Raw genomic sequence first — 17,035 nt, 5'->3', positions numbered from 1 at the left:
GACCCTACGTTTACAAGCAACAGGAAAGGCACAGGACTAAGAAAAAGAAAGAGAAAGAGGAAGAGAAGAGAAGAGACCAAAAAAAAGGAAAAGGAAAGAATGACAAAAAAAAAAAAAAAAAAGGAAAAGGAAAGAACAAAAAAAAAGGAAAAGGAAAGAACAAAAAAAAAAAAGGAAATGAAAAGAACGGAAATTGATATTTGGGGTTTTTGTTTGTTCATTTTTCTCTGTATATGTGTACCAAAAATTGCTGCAAATTTAGGCAGTTCTTATTATATTTAAGCCAGTCTATTCACATCTTGTACAGCTGCAGCCGTACTCTGGAGGTGAGGATGGTGGGATAGGACATTGCAGGTCTAAAAGAGTTCTTTGGACTTTCCTCGCTGGGCAGCATCTTCCTCTGGTGCCTGCTCTTTGTGGCAGGATCTCAGGGAACAGGTCCAACAGAGTGGCTTTCTAGGTCAGTGCTCTTTGGGGACTGTCATAATCCAAATCCTTTCCATGATGTTTGGATTTACTGGAGATGAACTTGTCCCAAACTGACTTCATCTGTTATTGAAGTTGTCATCCGTTCCTGCTTTACATTCCAGCTGCGTTTGCCCAGTCCCTCAAATTAATAATGGATGCTAATGTCTCTGGCTTTCTGTGCTGCCCATCCTGCACCACATTTCCATACTCTCTGAACAAGCAACAGCATGGCCTTCAGCTCGAGGAGAAGAGCCTTGGGAAGTCATGGTGTTCTGGGAATCATATATTTTATTGCATTTTCTGGATTTAATTCACTCAGTAAGTACAGCTTTAGCATTTGGAGCTCTTCTTTGGAGCTTGCTTTGTTTCTGCTTCTCAGGGGGAAGCAAGGGGGAATCAGCAGCAGGGCCGGGGCCACATCCTGAGCATTGTGCTCAACCACCTCCATGCTGGACATTTAAAAAGCCATGCAAGCGTACTGCTGCGTATTGGGAAACCATCTTGTTCCTCCAAGGTGGTCTGCTCCTCTATGCCGTTTCTTTTCTCCCAGGGGACTGTAGGTGCCATTGGGGCAGCAGGATAGGGGCAGTCTGTGGCCAAAGCTTTCCAGCCACCGGCTAGATGGGTTTGGTTATGACCACAGCTCACCATGGGGCAAAGGAGCGGCCCTGCGGCCTATGTGGCCAAACCCAGGTTATGTCTCTGCAGTCTGGAGGCCGAGCAGAGGAGGTGACGGCTGTCTGCAGGCTGTCCCCGAGGCCGTACCCAGCCAGGCAGGGAGGGGGCCCAGCCTCTATGGCCTGTGCTGATACCGGCCCTGCCTTTGGCCTGTGGTTAGATGTGCTCCCGCAGCTCCCCTCCGGCTGCTCAAGCGTGGCCTGATGCTGTTGTTCATAGGCAACGACTGTGAAGGGAGGTTGATGAGGTGGTTTTGGGACCTGCCAGGGAGACAGCGAAGTGCATCCATTCATATCTTATAGAGCTCCTGTATCTTCAAAATGAATCGTTTTAGACACATGTGGAGGTGCCCCAAATGTGAATGTTTGTGTTTATGTTCAGCTCATGCCAGGAATCTCAAGTGCTGAGCAGAGGGAGCAGAAACAGCAGTGGAAGACCCACTGTATGGCACGAATGCACCCACTGCTTTTTGCCCTGGGGAGGGGGATCCAAGGCCCCCATCTCGTGGTCAGCCTCACCTCCCCCATCCTCCCAGGAAATCTTCCCCCTCAAATCCACTAATTTTGTTGGATGAGGCCCAAAGAGGACACATACTACTCCTGTTCCTGAAATGCTTTTTAAAACCAACAGCTGAAGATCTATATTTGTGTCAAAGTCTAACAGTACCCTACATTTCATTAGATGGCTCTTTGTGAGAGATTTGTTTTTCCATGCTGGCCGCCTCTCCCTCTTAGCAGCCCAGGCTGCACAGTGTGTTCGTAACACAGGGGCCATCCAAACACATCTGTAACTGTTCCTACGTGATGAAATGCAGCAAACAAGCAGGGGACACTTGAGCTGACGCTGACTCATGGATCTCTCCACATTGCCTGGGGTTAGGTAACAAAATCTGCACCCGAAGAGCCCAGAGCCGTCAGGGGACCGAGCTCCCCACCTTCAGCAAAGTCTGGAGCAGTGCTTTCAGGCAGCATCACATGCTGGGAGATGAGGACATGGTGGGAGAAGGTCCTCAGCTGGCACCAGTCCCATGGCTCAGTAGACTTCCACCAGTTTACATCACCTGAACTTTTTCTCCCCTTTTCTTAGCTGTCCAAGGGTTCATTTTCATGTACGATTAAGTCAATTGTACATTAATACACTCACTTTGGGATTCATTTACATTCCTGGAGGGAGCAAGGGGGGCTACAAGAAAGTAGGTAGGAGACCCCAGACGCAGCACTGAAATCAGCTTTATCAAAAAAGAAGTGCACATGTGATGGAGGCTCTCCTGGTTTTTCATCTGTTACACAACACAGTGTTTTTGGAGTCGGTGCCCAAGTCCTGGTGTCTGTGTGTGTGTAACTGTTGCTCTGTAGGGCTCTGTAGGGATTCCTGCCAGAACCAAGGTGTTTCACATTAATTAGGAGATAGATGCAGTGCATCCCTCCATTCCATCAGGGTTTGGATAAGACACCTCAATGTGAAGAGACCCATACTGCTGTAAATTCAGCATCTCTCTCCGCGTTTAACTAGACATGGAGCATCCTGAGAGTCTTTTCATGTACTTAAACATTTGAAATGACATCTAAACCTCTCCGTGTTTTCTGGGCTTGTTCCTACATCAGTGTGATAAGGGCTGTAGGAACTAGTGGCTTCTCCCTGTTCTACAAATGGAGATGCCAATGTGCAGACAAGTTTTGTGAATGTATCAAAATAACAAGGCAAACAAAAGTAAAAAGGAGGCTAGAACCCCAAAGCCCTCCTAAGCCAGCAGATTGGCAGATCTATAAAATAAGTGACGTACGTATGGGTCAGCAGTAATGCATTGCCTGTATCACCAGTTCCTTTCAGGTTCCAGCCAAGACTGACAAAACACTTGAGACCCTTGGAATATAAGCCTGCCTTCAAAACACAAGCCAACCTTGCTTCCAAGCAAGCAAAATGAAACTGTGTGGCTGATTCAGGCAGCCCTACAATAGCAAGAGGAGTGCTGCAGGCATAGAGATGGATGGGTTTAGCCTGTTGTGAATATACAATATTAAAAATGGGCAGATGTCTCATAAAGATGATTACACCAGCACTCTTGACCTTTCTGCAAGAACAGAAATAAAAGCGGGAGGAAAAACAATAACCAGTTTTGATTTATCTTGAAAGCGCTCTTCCTTTTTTAGGCATGAAGTTAGTGTTGCTGTAGGGAGGTGAGGGGGTCACTGTCACCCCTCCACATCATGTCAGCACGTACTCACCAGCTGCTTGGGACCGAGCCTGTGGCAGACTGACACGCTCAGACCCTGGCCAGAGGATGCTTCCCCTGGGACTCTACGTGGGAGCACGGGTCACTGCCTCCCCTATCTATCTGCTGGCTCACGCCTGTGTTTTGTTTTGTTTTCTTTGTTTTGTTTTGCTGGGCTGGCTGGTGAGTGATGGCCAGGACAGAAGGGCTAAGTAGTGCCCTGGTGCTGCCTCTCTCCCTCTGCTTCACTGGTGCTGTGGAGAGCTGATGTTCAACCCAGCATGGTCCTCGTGGTGGAAAGTAGCCCCTACTCCCTCCTGGCAGGTTTGGGGCTGTTAATTTCTGGTGTAGTGTCATTCCTATGCAAAGAGCAATTAGTCTACAAGCAGTATCACAATGGAAATAGTAATCCTCATCAAAATAAATAATGGGAGTGCTAAATCTCGAAAATCTAAGCTTTATAAAGTACAGCTGTGATCACTGAAGAAAACCTGAGGATGTATTCAAGGATTCCAAGTCCAATTCTATATTCTGTTGCAGGCAGTACAAGTATGTGTTGTTTTTATAACATACACACAACCACTTAATGGTGATCCAAAAGACATGACTAAAAACAGCCTCATCACTCACTGGTTGTTTTGTTTTGTTTTGTTTTGAGCAACTCAGGACAATTCTGAGAGTGATCCACTCAGATTTGCTAAAGAGAAAGTAGATATTTCTTTATAATCTCATGGAAACTTTCTTTCCAGTGACGTGACTATTATTTTTGTGCCTGGACATTCAGGGAAACCCTCTGTTGCTGAGCTAATCTTTCCTGGCATGCACACTTCTGGCTAGACCCATTTGTATACAAATGCTTGCTAACATTAGAATTGGAGCTGTGTCTTTATGCTGAGACTCCAAAACAAATTTAGTCAAAGAAAGCGTGTGAGTTTTATGTCACCACAAGCACCCTTGAATGTACTCTAAACTTACTTTACTCTAAATGTACTTTTTCATGAGTTAGTTTTCAGGAAGTTGGATCCAGCCACCCACAGGTCTGAAATGGGTCTCGATCCATTGTATTGATATGCTGTTTATTTAGGCTTGGTGCTGTTGGGAATACAGGAAGGCACTGCTCTCAAACAGTAAACCTAACCAAAATTTGTACTTCATGAATTTTAAGGCCAAGGGAAAAAAAGGCATTGTGCTCATGTGTACTTCCCAGAAGCAGAGCATTTTCTTGACTTAATTCTTCTTTTGAGTCAGTGTCTGCAGCTGAATTTAGACTTCTTTTAGGAAAAGTAAACAGTCTACCTTAAACTATTTTTTTCAGTGAAATACTCCACCAGACTTGATAGAGTATTGAAATGGATAATTACCCTTAATGATAATAATTATCCTATTTCTAAACTGAGTATACTCAGTCTCCACTTGTAGTTGAGTACATTCCCGAGTCATTTACAAACTTTACCAGTATCTAGCCCCATATTCTGGGGGGAAGGAGGGAGTCACTGCTGAAAAACAAATTCTCTCAGTAGTGACTTTCCATGTATAGTTAGACTTTGAGACATAACAGGCCCCTGGCTTTTAACTCAGTTCATTTGTGCCAAACTTACTGTGTAGCATTACAGTTTCATAGCCTCTACATCATGTATAATTGCATCAAAAGTCATACCAGAGTCTTAAGTTTATCACATCAGCACTAATACAGGTATTTACCAAACCAGTAATCTCCTCAGAAAATATCTGGTCACTTTGACAAGATGTGTTTTCTTAAACCTATGCTGTTTAGTGTCAGTTACTTCTTTTAATACTTTATTAATTGAGTGAGAACTTCAATATTTTGGCAGAATTTTTCTCAGGATGGCAGACTGCAATTGCTTAGCTCACCCTGCTTATCTTCTTTAAAATGTCATCACTTTCCTACTACTTTCCACCCAATGGTTTGTCCAACATACAGACCAGTGCTTCAGGGCTTAGGAGAAAAAGCACATTTTCCTTGAGTTGCTTTGCACTGTGAAAGTCACTTTCTCTGTCCAGCTGGCTGATCTTGAGACCAATGAAGAGGAAATGGGAATGAGTCGAATAAGGAGCTGGTCGTGCTCTGAGCAGTTGAAGCCTCTTGTGTGAGGCCAGTGCTGGGGGCTGAGGGTACAGATGTTGTGGCCACGCTGGCCAGCCCTCAGCTCTTGGTAGCCCCATGGTGATTTTTCTATATTGCAGGCAATGACTTTGGAGCTGGGACGCTGGCACAGGATGAAGAGCCACCCCAGCACGTGGGCATCACAGGGGGCGGGTCAGGACTTCAAGCTCCAGCCCAGAGAAGTGGAGACATCGATGTCTCCCTAGCATTGACAGCCAAATGGGGGCCTTTCTGAGGACGTGGCACTTTCTTGGGCACCTTGCTGATGCTTTGGGAAAGTTTGCTCCAAGCTGACTTTCCCAGCTGCAGCTCATAGGCATGCAGCACTCCTGTGCCTTGCGCCTGGCATATGGGGCATCCAGATGGGCCAGGCTTTGGCTTCCCATCAGTACGAGAGGATTAAAGCAGCTCTGTTCTTCCTCAGAGCGTAATTGTGATGAGAAATGCATTAAAGATGTAGAGATGTCACAGTAATGAGGGCTATATGAATGCATACTGAGGAAGGCAGAAACTAGCACACAACCAGAAATTTATTGGGAAAAGAGTGGACATTTCTAAGGAAAACAAGATTACCTAGCATTGCAAGAATAAGCATTAGAAATAGAAAATATTTTTTTAAAGCTGTGTAAACCCACCAGCTACTAATAAACAGGCTTTGACTGCTTCCACTATTTTCTTGTGCTTCTTTCTGAGTGCCTGGTGTGGACCTGGATAGGCTGGAGCGATGGGCTGAGGCCAACTGGATGAAGTTCAACAAGGCTAAGTGCCGGGTCCTGTACTTGGGGCACAACAACCCCAAGCAGAGCTACAGGCTGGGAGATGAGTGGCTGGAAAGCTGCCTGGCAGAGAAGGACCTGGGAGTACTGGTTGATAGTTGGCTGAATATGAGCCAGCAGTGTACTCAGGTGGCCAAGAAGGCCAACAGCATCCTGGCTTGTATAAGAAGCAGTGTGGCCAGCAGGTCTAGGGAGGTGATTGTCCCCCTGTACTGGGCTCTGGTGAGGCCGACTATCAACCGATACTTCCAGGTCTTACGAGGAGCGGCTGAGGGAGCTGGGGTTGTTCAGCCTGGAGAAGAGGAGGCTCGGGGCGACCTTATCGCTCTCTATAGGTACATTAAAGGAGGCTGTAGCGAGGTAGGGGTTGGTCTATTCTCCCACGTGCCTGGTGACAGGACGAGGGGGAATGGGCTAAAGTTGCGCCAGGGGAGGTTTAGGGTGGATATTAGGAAAAACTTCTTTACCAAAAGGGTTGTTAGGCATTGGAATGGGCTGTCCAGGGAAGTGGTTGAGTCACCATCCCTGGAGGTCTTTAAAAGACGTTTAGATGTTGCGCTTAGTGATATGGTTTAGTGGAGGACTTCTTAGTGTTAGGTCAGAGGCTGGACTAGGTGATCTTGGAGGTCTCTTCCAATCTAGACGATTCTGTGATTCTGTGATTCTGTGACCAGTGAGGAAGGGAACTGAGTTGCGTGAATTAGGGGTCACCTCCACATCAGCAACTCTTATTTCCTGTCTTCAATAACTACACGTAGGCTGTCAGGAGTCATATACACTATACTGTTCTGAACGTATCTATTTATTCTCCACGTAAAAACACCGTGATAAACCATGAAGGAGCACATGGTACACAGGCATATGATAGGTGTTGCTTTAGACCCTTTCTCTGCCATTTGTCAATTTCATTCGTTGTGCTGAAGAGCAGCCCAGTCTCACCACCTTGGTTTGCTCTATGACTAGTTTGGTTGATCCTGCCTTGGAGGAAGACTAGATAAGAACGAGCCTACCAGCCCCATTTTGTATGATTGTATCTAATTGTATGTGGCATCTGCTGATGCATGTGTTTCGTTTGATTTCAGTGGAACTATTTTTGTTTCTCAGGGCAACATCAAGAGGGTAGAGTTGGCCCTAAGACTGCATGCTCCTTCATGCAAACATTTTCTCATCTTTGAAATCCTCTCTGTTATGTTAGAAAATAACAATATTGAAATAACTCAGAAAATATCAGCTTATATCACAACACAATAAATAGTTCCATCTATAGTGAAAACTGACTCTTCAGCTAACATCATGGTAAGAAAGCAGAAATTCTGTTGCTGAAGTGAACTCATTGTCAGAAGAGGAGCCAGTAACCATTAGTTCTACAAATCACTTGAAATCTCAGCTTTGTTTCTTCTCTCCTATTGAGGAAAACAAAACAAAACAAAACAATGCACACACAAAAGAAGAGCAAACAAAGAGAAACAAACAAAGAAAAACACCCTCACAGTCAATGTATGTATAGTAATTTGAAGTCAATATTTGCTAGGCAAGTATGATCATAGTGATAGCATGTGCTGAAGGCTGATTCACCTGAGAAATGTGAGCACTTCGTGACACCAAATGATGAACTGCCTATAAATTATCAAGCTGATGGCTTGATTATTTTGATTGCTTCTTTACTGCACCAGGAGCTCTTTACCTAGTCATTTTCTAAGATGCTGCTGCAGATTTCTGAGGATTAATGTTATCAATTCTTCTATAATCATATCACTGGAAAGAAGAAGTACACAGTAATTGTGTACTTCAGTATTTACCTAGCAGAGTATGTGAATATTTATTCCTGAACAACAGACATAGGATGCATAGGGGATGTCAGCTCACAATAAATGTGATGACATATTTTAATTTGTACAGCTGTTTGTGATGTGTACAAAAGGAAGTACAGAATATAGGATATATCAGATCATATAGTTAGACTTTAAAAGTGCCTTTTGTTATATTTGATTCTGTCCTCTGCTTTATGAACATGCAGATTTAGTCATTCCCATTAACTGATTTATTATTAAACTTCCTTTAGCAAGACACAAATTCTCATGAAGGTTTTGTGGTTGTGTAACACTGGGGGAAGGGGCTTTTATAGCAATAACCAGTACTGCTCTTGGCGTTGGCTGTTGCTCACCATCCGTCAAGAAAGGTGTCCCTTAAAGTATGGGAAAAAAAAGAATATAGCTCTGGAAGAAAAGATTTGAGCTAAATGCCACCAGTATTACTTCTGATGCAAAACACTGCTTGTTTTGAGTAGTATTAAATGCACAGTTTTAGCCCTAAGTTGAATAAGAAAAATGCAATGACAATTGCTTATGCTTTCATGAGTTAACATTTCGTAAGGTTAACATTTCTTAAACATCGGACAATTTTATTGGAAGGAAGCTTGATAGCCACAGTCCTCTAAAAGCAATTAATAAATGTAATAAAATTCCTGTTCTTTTAAAACAAATTCCCCCTCCTTGCTCCAAGGTTACAACAATAGCGGCTGCAATACTGATTGGTAGGCGCTGCTGCTGCTCCCCAGTAAACCTCCCCTAATGAGGTTTGAAAGCCTACCCTTATCAGCATGACGTCTCTCTAAGACTAAGGCTGATGCAGCAGGAGACGGTGATTGTGGAGAGGGGAGAGGTTTCCTGCGGGTAGCAGAGCTGAGCCTTTCTCCTCTGTGCTGGGTGCCAGGCTGCAGACAACGCTGACACAGAGAGCTTGGTCATCTGGAGACCATGACAAGAAATATCTAGTACCAAACAGGGAGGTTGACTGCTTGAGGTGAAAAGAAAAATAAATGTCCTGAACATGAAATAAACTCTTTGCATGTATCAGTGGCTCTGGCATAGTTCTATTATATGGATGACTAAAGTGTACCTGATTATACACTACGTATGTGGGAGAATTCATGCATTTTTCCACACTCTCTTTACAGCTCCCAAGTCTACCTTCTGCCCCACTGAAGAGACCTGGTGGCCAGGCCTGGTTATTATCATTGCAGTATGCTGTGCCACACTGGTGTTCCTCTTTGTAGTTGTCATCATTTGCTACAAAGCCATAAAAAGGTAAGACTACAGATGCTTTTAATATGCTTTGTGTAACGCAAACCCACAAAGACTGACCCAAGTCTTTGCTAACACCTTGTTTTCTTCAAAGGCATCCTAAAGGCAAAATGCAGACAGAGGTATCCTATGCTCAAAGTGTTGGTTTTCTTTGGTGGTGGTGGTTGCTGTTTGTTTTTTTGAAAATGTCTGCTTGTACCTTTTCCTGCCTGTGTAAAGGACAAAGTTCAATGCACAGCCATGGGCATGAGGAGGAGAAAAAAAATAATGGGACAGAGCCTCAGTGTTCAGTTTAATGTGAATTTTGCCAAAGTTAAGATGCTGTAGGGTGCTGAGTAATGTCGATAGGTTTTTGATTTAAAATGTACACGTGGGATGTGAGATTTTTGGCCCAGACCCATCACTAATTTCAGCACTTCAAATTGATGCAAGCTATTCTAACCCAAACTCTAGGGTCGTTTGTGTAATTTTTCATTTGGAGACTCTACCTCTGACTTATTCTTGCTTCAAAATGATCATCTACAGAATCAAATTCAAAACCTGCTTCCTTTAATTTAAAAGCCCATGTGAAGTCTAGGTACAACACTGTGTGTAGCAACAATTTCAGCTCCCCTACTTCTGCCTCTGTGATAGATGTGCTTGCATAGATCCTAGGCAGTTAGAAAGTATTGACTTCAGTTACACAGAAAAATGTCACAGAGGATCGTTTCTTTAACTAAAGATTTCAACTTTCTGGTAGAAAAAGTCAAAACTTGAAAATCTATACGAAGACTCCAACTCTAAGTCCAATACGTTGATTTAAAGAAAGTGCCTTGTGGGAATTGTATTCTCACAACTGGATAGAGTTTCTTTTCTCCTCTGTTGGTCTGAATACTGCTTTGAGGACACTCCACAGCTGTGTTTTCATGGTGTCACTGTTTCATACAATGGGGGTCTCAGGTAGGGGTTATAGCACAGGTGGGTGACCAGGCTCACAGATAAGAGTGCAATATTCAACCCATAACTCTCATTAGATACTGCAGTGACATCTGAGTCACAGGGTTTTTGGAGGGAAAAAGAAAAAAAAAAAAAACAGAAAATAGTTTTCATGAAAAAGTTATTTGCATTCAAAGCAAATGCAAGACTTTTGATGAGCCCCATCAGGGATATCACAATGGTGAAGCATTGCTCATACTTTCTGGTTGTCTGAAAAAATTACTCAGAATTTGAAGGATAGCATGTCCAAGAGCATCAAAAGGGAAGAATTCAAACAAGAAAGTCTGCATATACCATCTTACTAAATTTACATAAGTATTCTTGCTATTCTAGCTTAGTTTAAATTAATGCTTATTACTTTTGAGCAGTTGGTAAGCTTTCACTCTGTCTACTGCACTTTTAGAAAATCATCTACAGAGGACTGAAACTGGAGTCCTACTGGATTGGTAACAGTGCAAAATTTCTTAGTTATAGTTCCTAATCTACCTTGGACTGTTCACAGTGGATTGGTTCAGTTCCATGTGGGAAGTTGTATTTGTTTCAACAACAGCTATTGTATTTGTCTGCCTAGTGCCAAATTGTGAATGATTTCTGCCAAGGCTGTAAAATATGCCTACGGGAGCAGTAACTCTCCAGGGCAACTTGTGCCTAGCAAGAAATTGCTCTTCGGATCTGCTCTCTGCTGCTGGTAGATGGGAGGTACGGAACAGAAATTTAATCAGACAAATTTAGAGCTGCCTTGAAAAGGCTGTGGGAGTTCACATAACCAAGTCTCTTGTGTTTCATGTCAGTGAAGAATAATACATGTACTTGATGAAGACACCAGTTATTTGTCAGCGGTGTGAATATCAACATACAAGTCTGCAGCTTTAACTGGCATTAGGCTCAGAGAAAAATGAAAATTCCTCTTAGATCTTATTGTTGACATTCACACTGCTGACAAATGCTAAGCTGAAAACCGCTCAGATGTGGGATGGACAGCTATAAAAGAAAATCTTATTAATTATATTTTTACAGACTAAGTAGAGCATTGCTTTTCATCAATGAGTCCTTTCTTAAACAACTCTATCAAATGGATACCCTGAAGTGCCTGGCAGCCTCCCACAGTAGTTCAGGTTCCTTGAACCATTGTAAAGTGTATCTATTGATAAGCCCTAGGAAATAAGATAAGACACTTCACAATAGAAGCATATCTGTCTTCAACACAAAGTATTATCACATATTGTTGAGCTGAATTGGTTTTAGCTAGTGTGAGAAATCCTCCACTCTGTCTTTTGCTGGCTAGGGAAGGAGGGAGGGGGTTAATCTGGGTGATGCTGAAGCTGAGGGTCCCTCCAGCATGTTCCTGTCCCTGGGCTCTGTAGCTGTGCTCTGCCCCATCCTTTGTCACACCTCCATCCCACCAGCTCTTCTTTACAGTCCTCGCAGGCTCCCATCCCTGTGCATCTCCTGGAAATGGGGCTTCTGTCATTGCAGCATCTCTGACAGGTCTGGCTCCCACCTCCAGGGCAGCGTGTTGTCTGCTTACCATCTAGATTGGATTAGAACCTTTATACAGCACAACCCTTGCTGTCCAAGGAAAGGCACACTCAGTTTGTCTCTTCGTAGAAACCAAAAAGCAGCCTGAAGACCCCACCTTTGCCCACCCTGACTCTTTCTTACCTCTGGGTGAGGATAGTGTTGTGTCTCATCACTGAACAGCATCCCTTCCTTCTAGTGCCATGTCAGGCACGTCTGCGGGTTCCAGAGGTGGCACAGCTTCAGTTCCTGGTTGCTGAGAGGGCAGTGAGGGAGACCAGGAGAGTGGCAAGGTTTGATGAGAAGGGACTGTTTACAATGCCCATCACAAAATGACCCTCAAGCCCCTCTCCTGCTCAATTTCCCCTCTCCGAGACAGATATCAAGACATTTGCCCACATCACAAGGGTGTCACCTAGGTTCACCACCCGCTGTCTGGTGAGCAGTGGAAATGTGGAAGTGGCAAGAATTATCATCCAATCACATGCTCTGTAAAACCTTTCAAGTCACACACCAGAATTTTTATACAGGACTTTTTTACCTCTTCCTAGAGGAACCAGGGAAGGAGATCCACATCTTCACATTTGCAAACCTTCACTCTCATGAGAGCCTGCGGTGCAACAGAGACTGGAAGTGCCAGTACACATGGAAACTGGCTTGCCAGCAGCAGATAGTTCAATATCTTTTTTGGAGCATCAGGAAAAACATTTAAAAATCCTTGCCAGCCAGCCCATCAGCTAAAAAAGAGTTAAACCAAACTGAAAATACAAAGAACACACTGAACATGATCTCCTTGTAAGGTACACCTATCCATGGGTAAAACTTGTACTATCATCCAATCTGAATTAAACTTTAGTAAACATATGTGGTATATATCTCCCAGTGACAAATCTGTAAGTATTATGGATTATGTATTGCAAAGAACCTAACTGGAATAACTTGATAAGGCGATTCCAGATTTCTCTGCTTGTTAGTCTTCCAAATAAAGTGGGGTCTACAGCCTGGCCTTCAATGATTTCAATATCCTATTTAGCCTAAAGCATGAGTCTCAGCTTAATTAGCAGTATAAGCCCTACAGAGATGCTGAAGAGTGAAATAATGGCAATTACCTGGTTTTGGAGGGTGTAGCAAGAGTTAAATGTCTTAGCTGGAGAGTGCAGGCAGAGTTTTATTTGCACAGAGCTTGGATCTGTTGTATTAATCCCTCACTTTCATAAGAATCAAATTTGAAGTAGAAAGAAAAAGAAGAAAAATCCTATTGTGCTTAAGTTAAAATCTCATTTACTGGTTTCAAAGAGCCAGACCCAATCCAACTCTCTGGTGTCTGCTTTTCTGTAGCATCAAGAGAGGGAGCGCCTGTCCTCGAGGTATCATAACTCAGCTCTGTTTTTATTTGATCTGTTTAAAAAATGTTTATCCTGAGGTTGTTTGTTTTCCCTTGTGAAAGCTAAAACTTCAGCTGATCACCAGTTTTGGTGCTAAGCATTTTTGTCATAAAATACAACTTAGTGAATTGGTGCTTCTTTGTATGAAATATCTACCAAAACCAAGCCAGCATGCTGTTATTTCCATCCCCACACCTCCCCTGGAAATATTCAAATTCTCCAGTATGAAATGCTCTTAAGAAATGCTGAAATCCATTCCTGTGCTTTCCGGTCCATGAGAGAAATAATACCAAAATATCTCAGTGAGCTTTAATACTCAGAGCACTGCCAGACTTTTGGGAAGATACCTATGGGACAGCTCTTCAAAGGCTCTAAATTTCCTGTGTGTGATGCTGGGGTCTGCCAGTAGGGTGCTGCATGGCTAGCACACTGGTTAAAGCTGCATGGATCGAGCACTTGGAGAGATTGCACATGATGTTGTGTTGTGCTGCAGTATGGTTATACATGTGGTGACAGCACCCCCAGTTTTGCAGTAGAGGAACAGATATTTTCTTTGGTTTTGGTGGCAGAGGGATATTTCCTCTTTTAAAAAATGTGAATTTTCTCTTAAGAAACTTTTCCAAGGCACGTTAGAAAAAAAAAAAAAATCGAAGGATTGGCTGAATGTTTGGCACTTTGTGCAGGCAGTAATCAGAGTCTGTGACACCTTTTGTTTGCAGATTTCTAGGAGAGATGTAACCACTGGCCAGGGCTCAGACCCATTATAGGCAGCGGGACTTCTCATTTCAGGGGTAAGGAAAATACTCTCGCAGCCAGCGATTTCTGTAGCGCATACCATGACCGAATGAGCAGGTGAATTACTGGTTCCAAGTCTGGGCTACCTCAGGTATTTCTCCAGCATTTCTCCATCTAAAAATCTACCGCCCTTTCTCTTCCCCTGGAATATAGTCACCAGGAAGTAAAAGAAGGGGGTCCAGGGATAATTCATACTTTAGCATAGGCTGGAGGAAGCAAGGTCATTTCAGTATTACATGGTTTGTGGGCTGGACTTGGGTGAGAGCTCTATGAATGCAAGCAGCTCTAACAAATCTTCATCTCGCAAAAATCAGAGCAGCTTCCGAAACAATCTGTGGAGCTCTGTGCCTCTTAATCAGCTCTGGAGGTGGCTGCCTCCTGAGCTTTTTTCAACATCTACTTACCATGTAAGCACCTGAACCATGGTAAGACAGTAAGACTGGAGGGAAGTGGGAAGGAAACGCAGTAAAGAAGATTAACAAGAGTAGTTTGGTAAATAAACAGCTGAAACGGGGGAGAGCGGGACTCGCATTTTGTAATCCTATTTTTGCAGCTCACTGGTGTGTCAGTGTCTTGCTATGAGGGGAGTGAGATATTTACATAAAAGGGAAAAATAAATCCCTGGCTCTGTATAATATTAAGATACTGGAGCCATCTCTCAAGTCTCAAAAGCGAGGGCAAAGCTGAGCATCCAGGTCTCTATGCCAGCTGATGTACAGGCTGTGCAACCTGACAGGAGGTGTTTAGGATGCTTTCCAATATGTGAAAAGTCTGCAGTTAGTATCTCCAGAACATCCATACAGTCTGAGATTACCTGTGAGCAGCTCATAGTGCCTAGGGATGCGACTCATTGGCTCTGCTGGGTTTTAGGTAGGACAGACAGCTCTGCTCCCAGCTGTACCACAGGGTTTGCTGACAAAGAGCCCTCTTGCTAAGTCGGCAGAGAAAGCAGGTTGATGATAGCAAAGTTTCACATAATATATCTTTTGTTCACTATTCTAACTTTGTCAAGCCACAACAGTTTTGTATGTGTCTCATAGCCTGAGAGGTGCCATAAATGCCTACATATGCACTTCCTTAAATAGGTGGTGAGTTCACCTTCAAATAACAATTAAATGGAAGAAAGCATTGTACTGAAATAAAATGACAGGCCATATTTACGCTGTCTTAAAATTCATTGCTCAGGTATTTTCTAGAGTACTCAGCATTGCCCTATGATTTATGGACCCCATGTACTGCAAGATCTAATTTCAGTAGTTGGAGCAGGCTTCAGGAGGTTGGCTTTGTTTAACAAAACGAAGCAGGTGCTTACAAGGGGAAAAGGCTTTCTTTCTTTAAGAGGACAAAAAGTGGGAGTGAGAGCTGTGATGAGCCACTGTGTGTGACAAACGTGTCCCATGGTGCAGAGGTGTATGTCCTACCTGGCAGGCCATGGCCCCCAACTTCTCCCTCAGCACATTTTGTACCACCCCAAGAGCAAGGACAGTGTAGTCCTCCATGTGGCCATCTCTTATGAGAAGCACTGAGGCTAAGCACAGTCTAGTCCAAAATCATTATTTATTGCAACAAAACAATGGTTTTTAGTACGGGGAGAGAAGACAGAAGAGGGGCCTAGTCTACTTAGTTGCTGTAAAGTGGATATCTGCAGCATGACAGACAACAGACAGGTCAAGATGAATCAAGATTGTTAATCTCTTCTGTTCTCCCCGAAACATTAGATGGGTTTGCACTGAAATGGTGCCTTGATTTTCAGCAGATGGCTGGAAAGATGGTAATTACTCATAAGATTAAGTAGTATGGTTGGTGGAAGAGCTGGGTTAAAAAGTTTGGATTGAGTGGAGGACGCTCAAAGGGAAGAAGAGGGTCTGTGGGAGCAGATCTGTGTGGCTTTGATGCACTTTCCTGATGTCAAACCAGTCTGGCACTGCAAAAGGGGTCAACCCCTAGAAAGTGCCTTTCAAAGGGGCATATGATCTTCATTGGAAAGGCCTGAGAATGTCACTAAGGGCAGTAGAAAGAAAAACAAACTCCAAAATTCTGGAAGAGCAAAAAGACAGTCACATTGTAGCCTGAGTACCTTTCCTGCTGGCTGAATGTCGACGCTTACCAGCAACAGGTTTGGTATCTACCACTGAGCACCTCTAACCACAGTCAAACTCCCTGTGTGTTGCCTACCCCCCTTCCAGTGGTGAATTTATTCCCATCCTGGGATGAGGCTGCAGGTCATCTACAAACAACAAATTAAATATTATGAGCAACCAGTCCTGCTGCAGGAGATCCCATTTTTTAACCATCAAGCAATGAGTTCATAGAACCGCAGAGTGGTTGTGGTTGGAAGGGATCACTTGAGATCATCTAGTCCAACCTATTGCTCTGGTAGGGTCAGCTAGAGCAGGTTGCCCAGGACTGCGTCCAGCCAGATTTTGAATATCTCCACAGAGATATCAATAGCTAACACTACTTATTAAGTGTAGTCCTATTTGATGAAATTTGGGTAAAAAGAAAAGCAGTTATTCTTCCAAAGAGCCCCAAGCCTGCATGTTGGTTGCTCAGCGATTTCCAGGCTAGCATATTTAAGACAAGCTGTTGAACAGCTTTAAAACTTGACCCATGCCCAGTGTTGTTGCCAGAGCTCAGCTGTATTGATCCTGCTGACTCAATGGCACCACTGGGGATTTTGAAAAGGGGCACTTAAGTTAGTACAGTCCAATGATTTTTGGGTACATCAAGGCAAAAAAAGGTTGGCCTCGTTTTTGAAGCAGAATACCAGAAGTATTTCTACTGCTTGTTAGCAGGTTCATTTGACAGATCAAGGGCTGATGAGTGGAGTGGATAAAGTAGCCTTTCATCTGGAGAGAAGGTTGGGCCAAGCTGCACGGGCAGCGCTGTGCAGGAAAGTTTGCTTTGCTGTTGCCTGTGCAGTGTGTGTTTTCACAGAGCAGCAGGCTCTGCTCTGGCGCTGTCAGTCTGGGGTTTTTATAAGCAGTGCATGTTTGCATAATTATTACAGAGGGAGATTT

At 43.6% G+C, this 17,035-nt stretch overlaps 1 protein-coding gene across 4 annotated transcripts in view; it reads left to right on the top strand.

Annotated features, from left to right (window-relative positions):
* PRIMA1 (proline rich membrane anchor 1) overlaps positions 1–17,035 on the top strand; it is a 54,351-nt gene that overhangs the window by 20,075 nt on the left and 17,241 nt on the right. For 2 of the 4 annotated variants that reach the window (XR_013952387.1, XM_080596321.1), the window contains exon 3: positions 9,216–9,345. Coding sequence is in view for 3 of the 4 variants with exons in the window: in XM_080596321.1 (XP_080452447.1) it covers positions 9,216–9,345 (130 nt within the window). In the remaining variant the exon portion in view is untranslated. Of the gene's footprint in view, positions 1–9,215; positions 9,346–9,436; positions 9,825–12,386; positions 13,438–17,035 lie in introns of those variants that run through there. The other 2 variants (XM_080596320.1, XM_080596319.1) reach the window with 2 other exon arrangements.

The sequence above is a fragment of the Anser brachyrhynchus genome (genome assembly GCF_964034855.1).
Source record: "Anser brachyrhynchus genome assembly, chromosome: 5".
NCBI lineage: Eukaryota > Metazoa > Chordata > Aves > Anseriformes > Anatidae > Anser > Anser brachyrhynchus.
The sequence above is the reverse complement of the archived record's forward strand: the minus strand, read 5'-3'. Positions and strand labels throughout refer to the sequence as shown.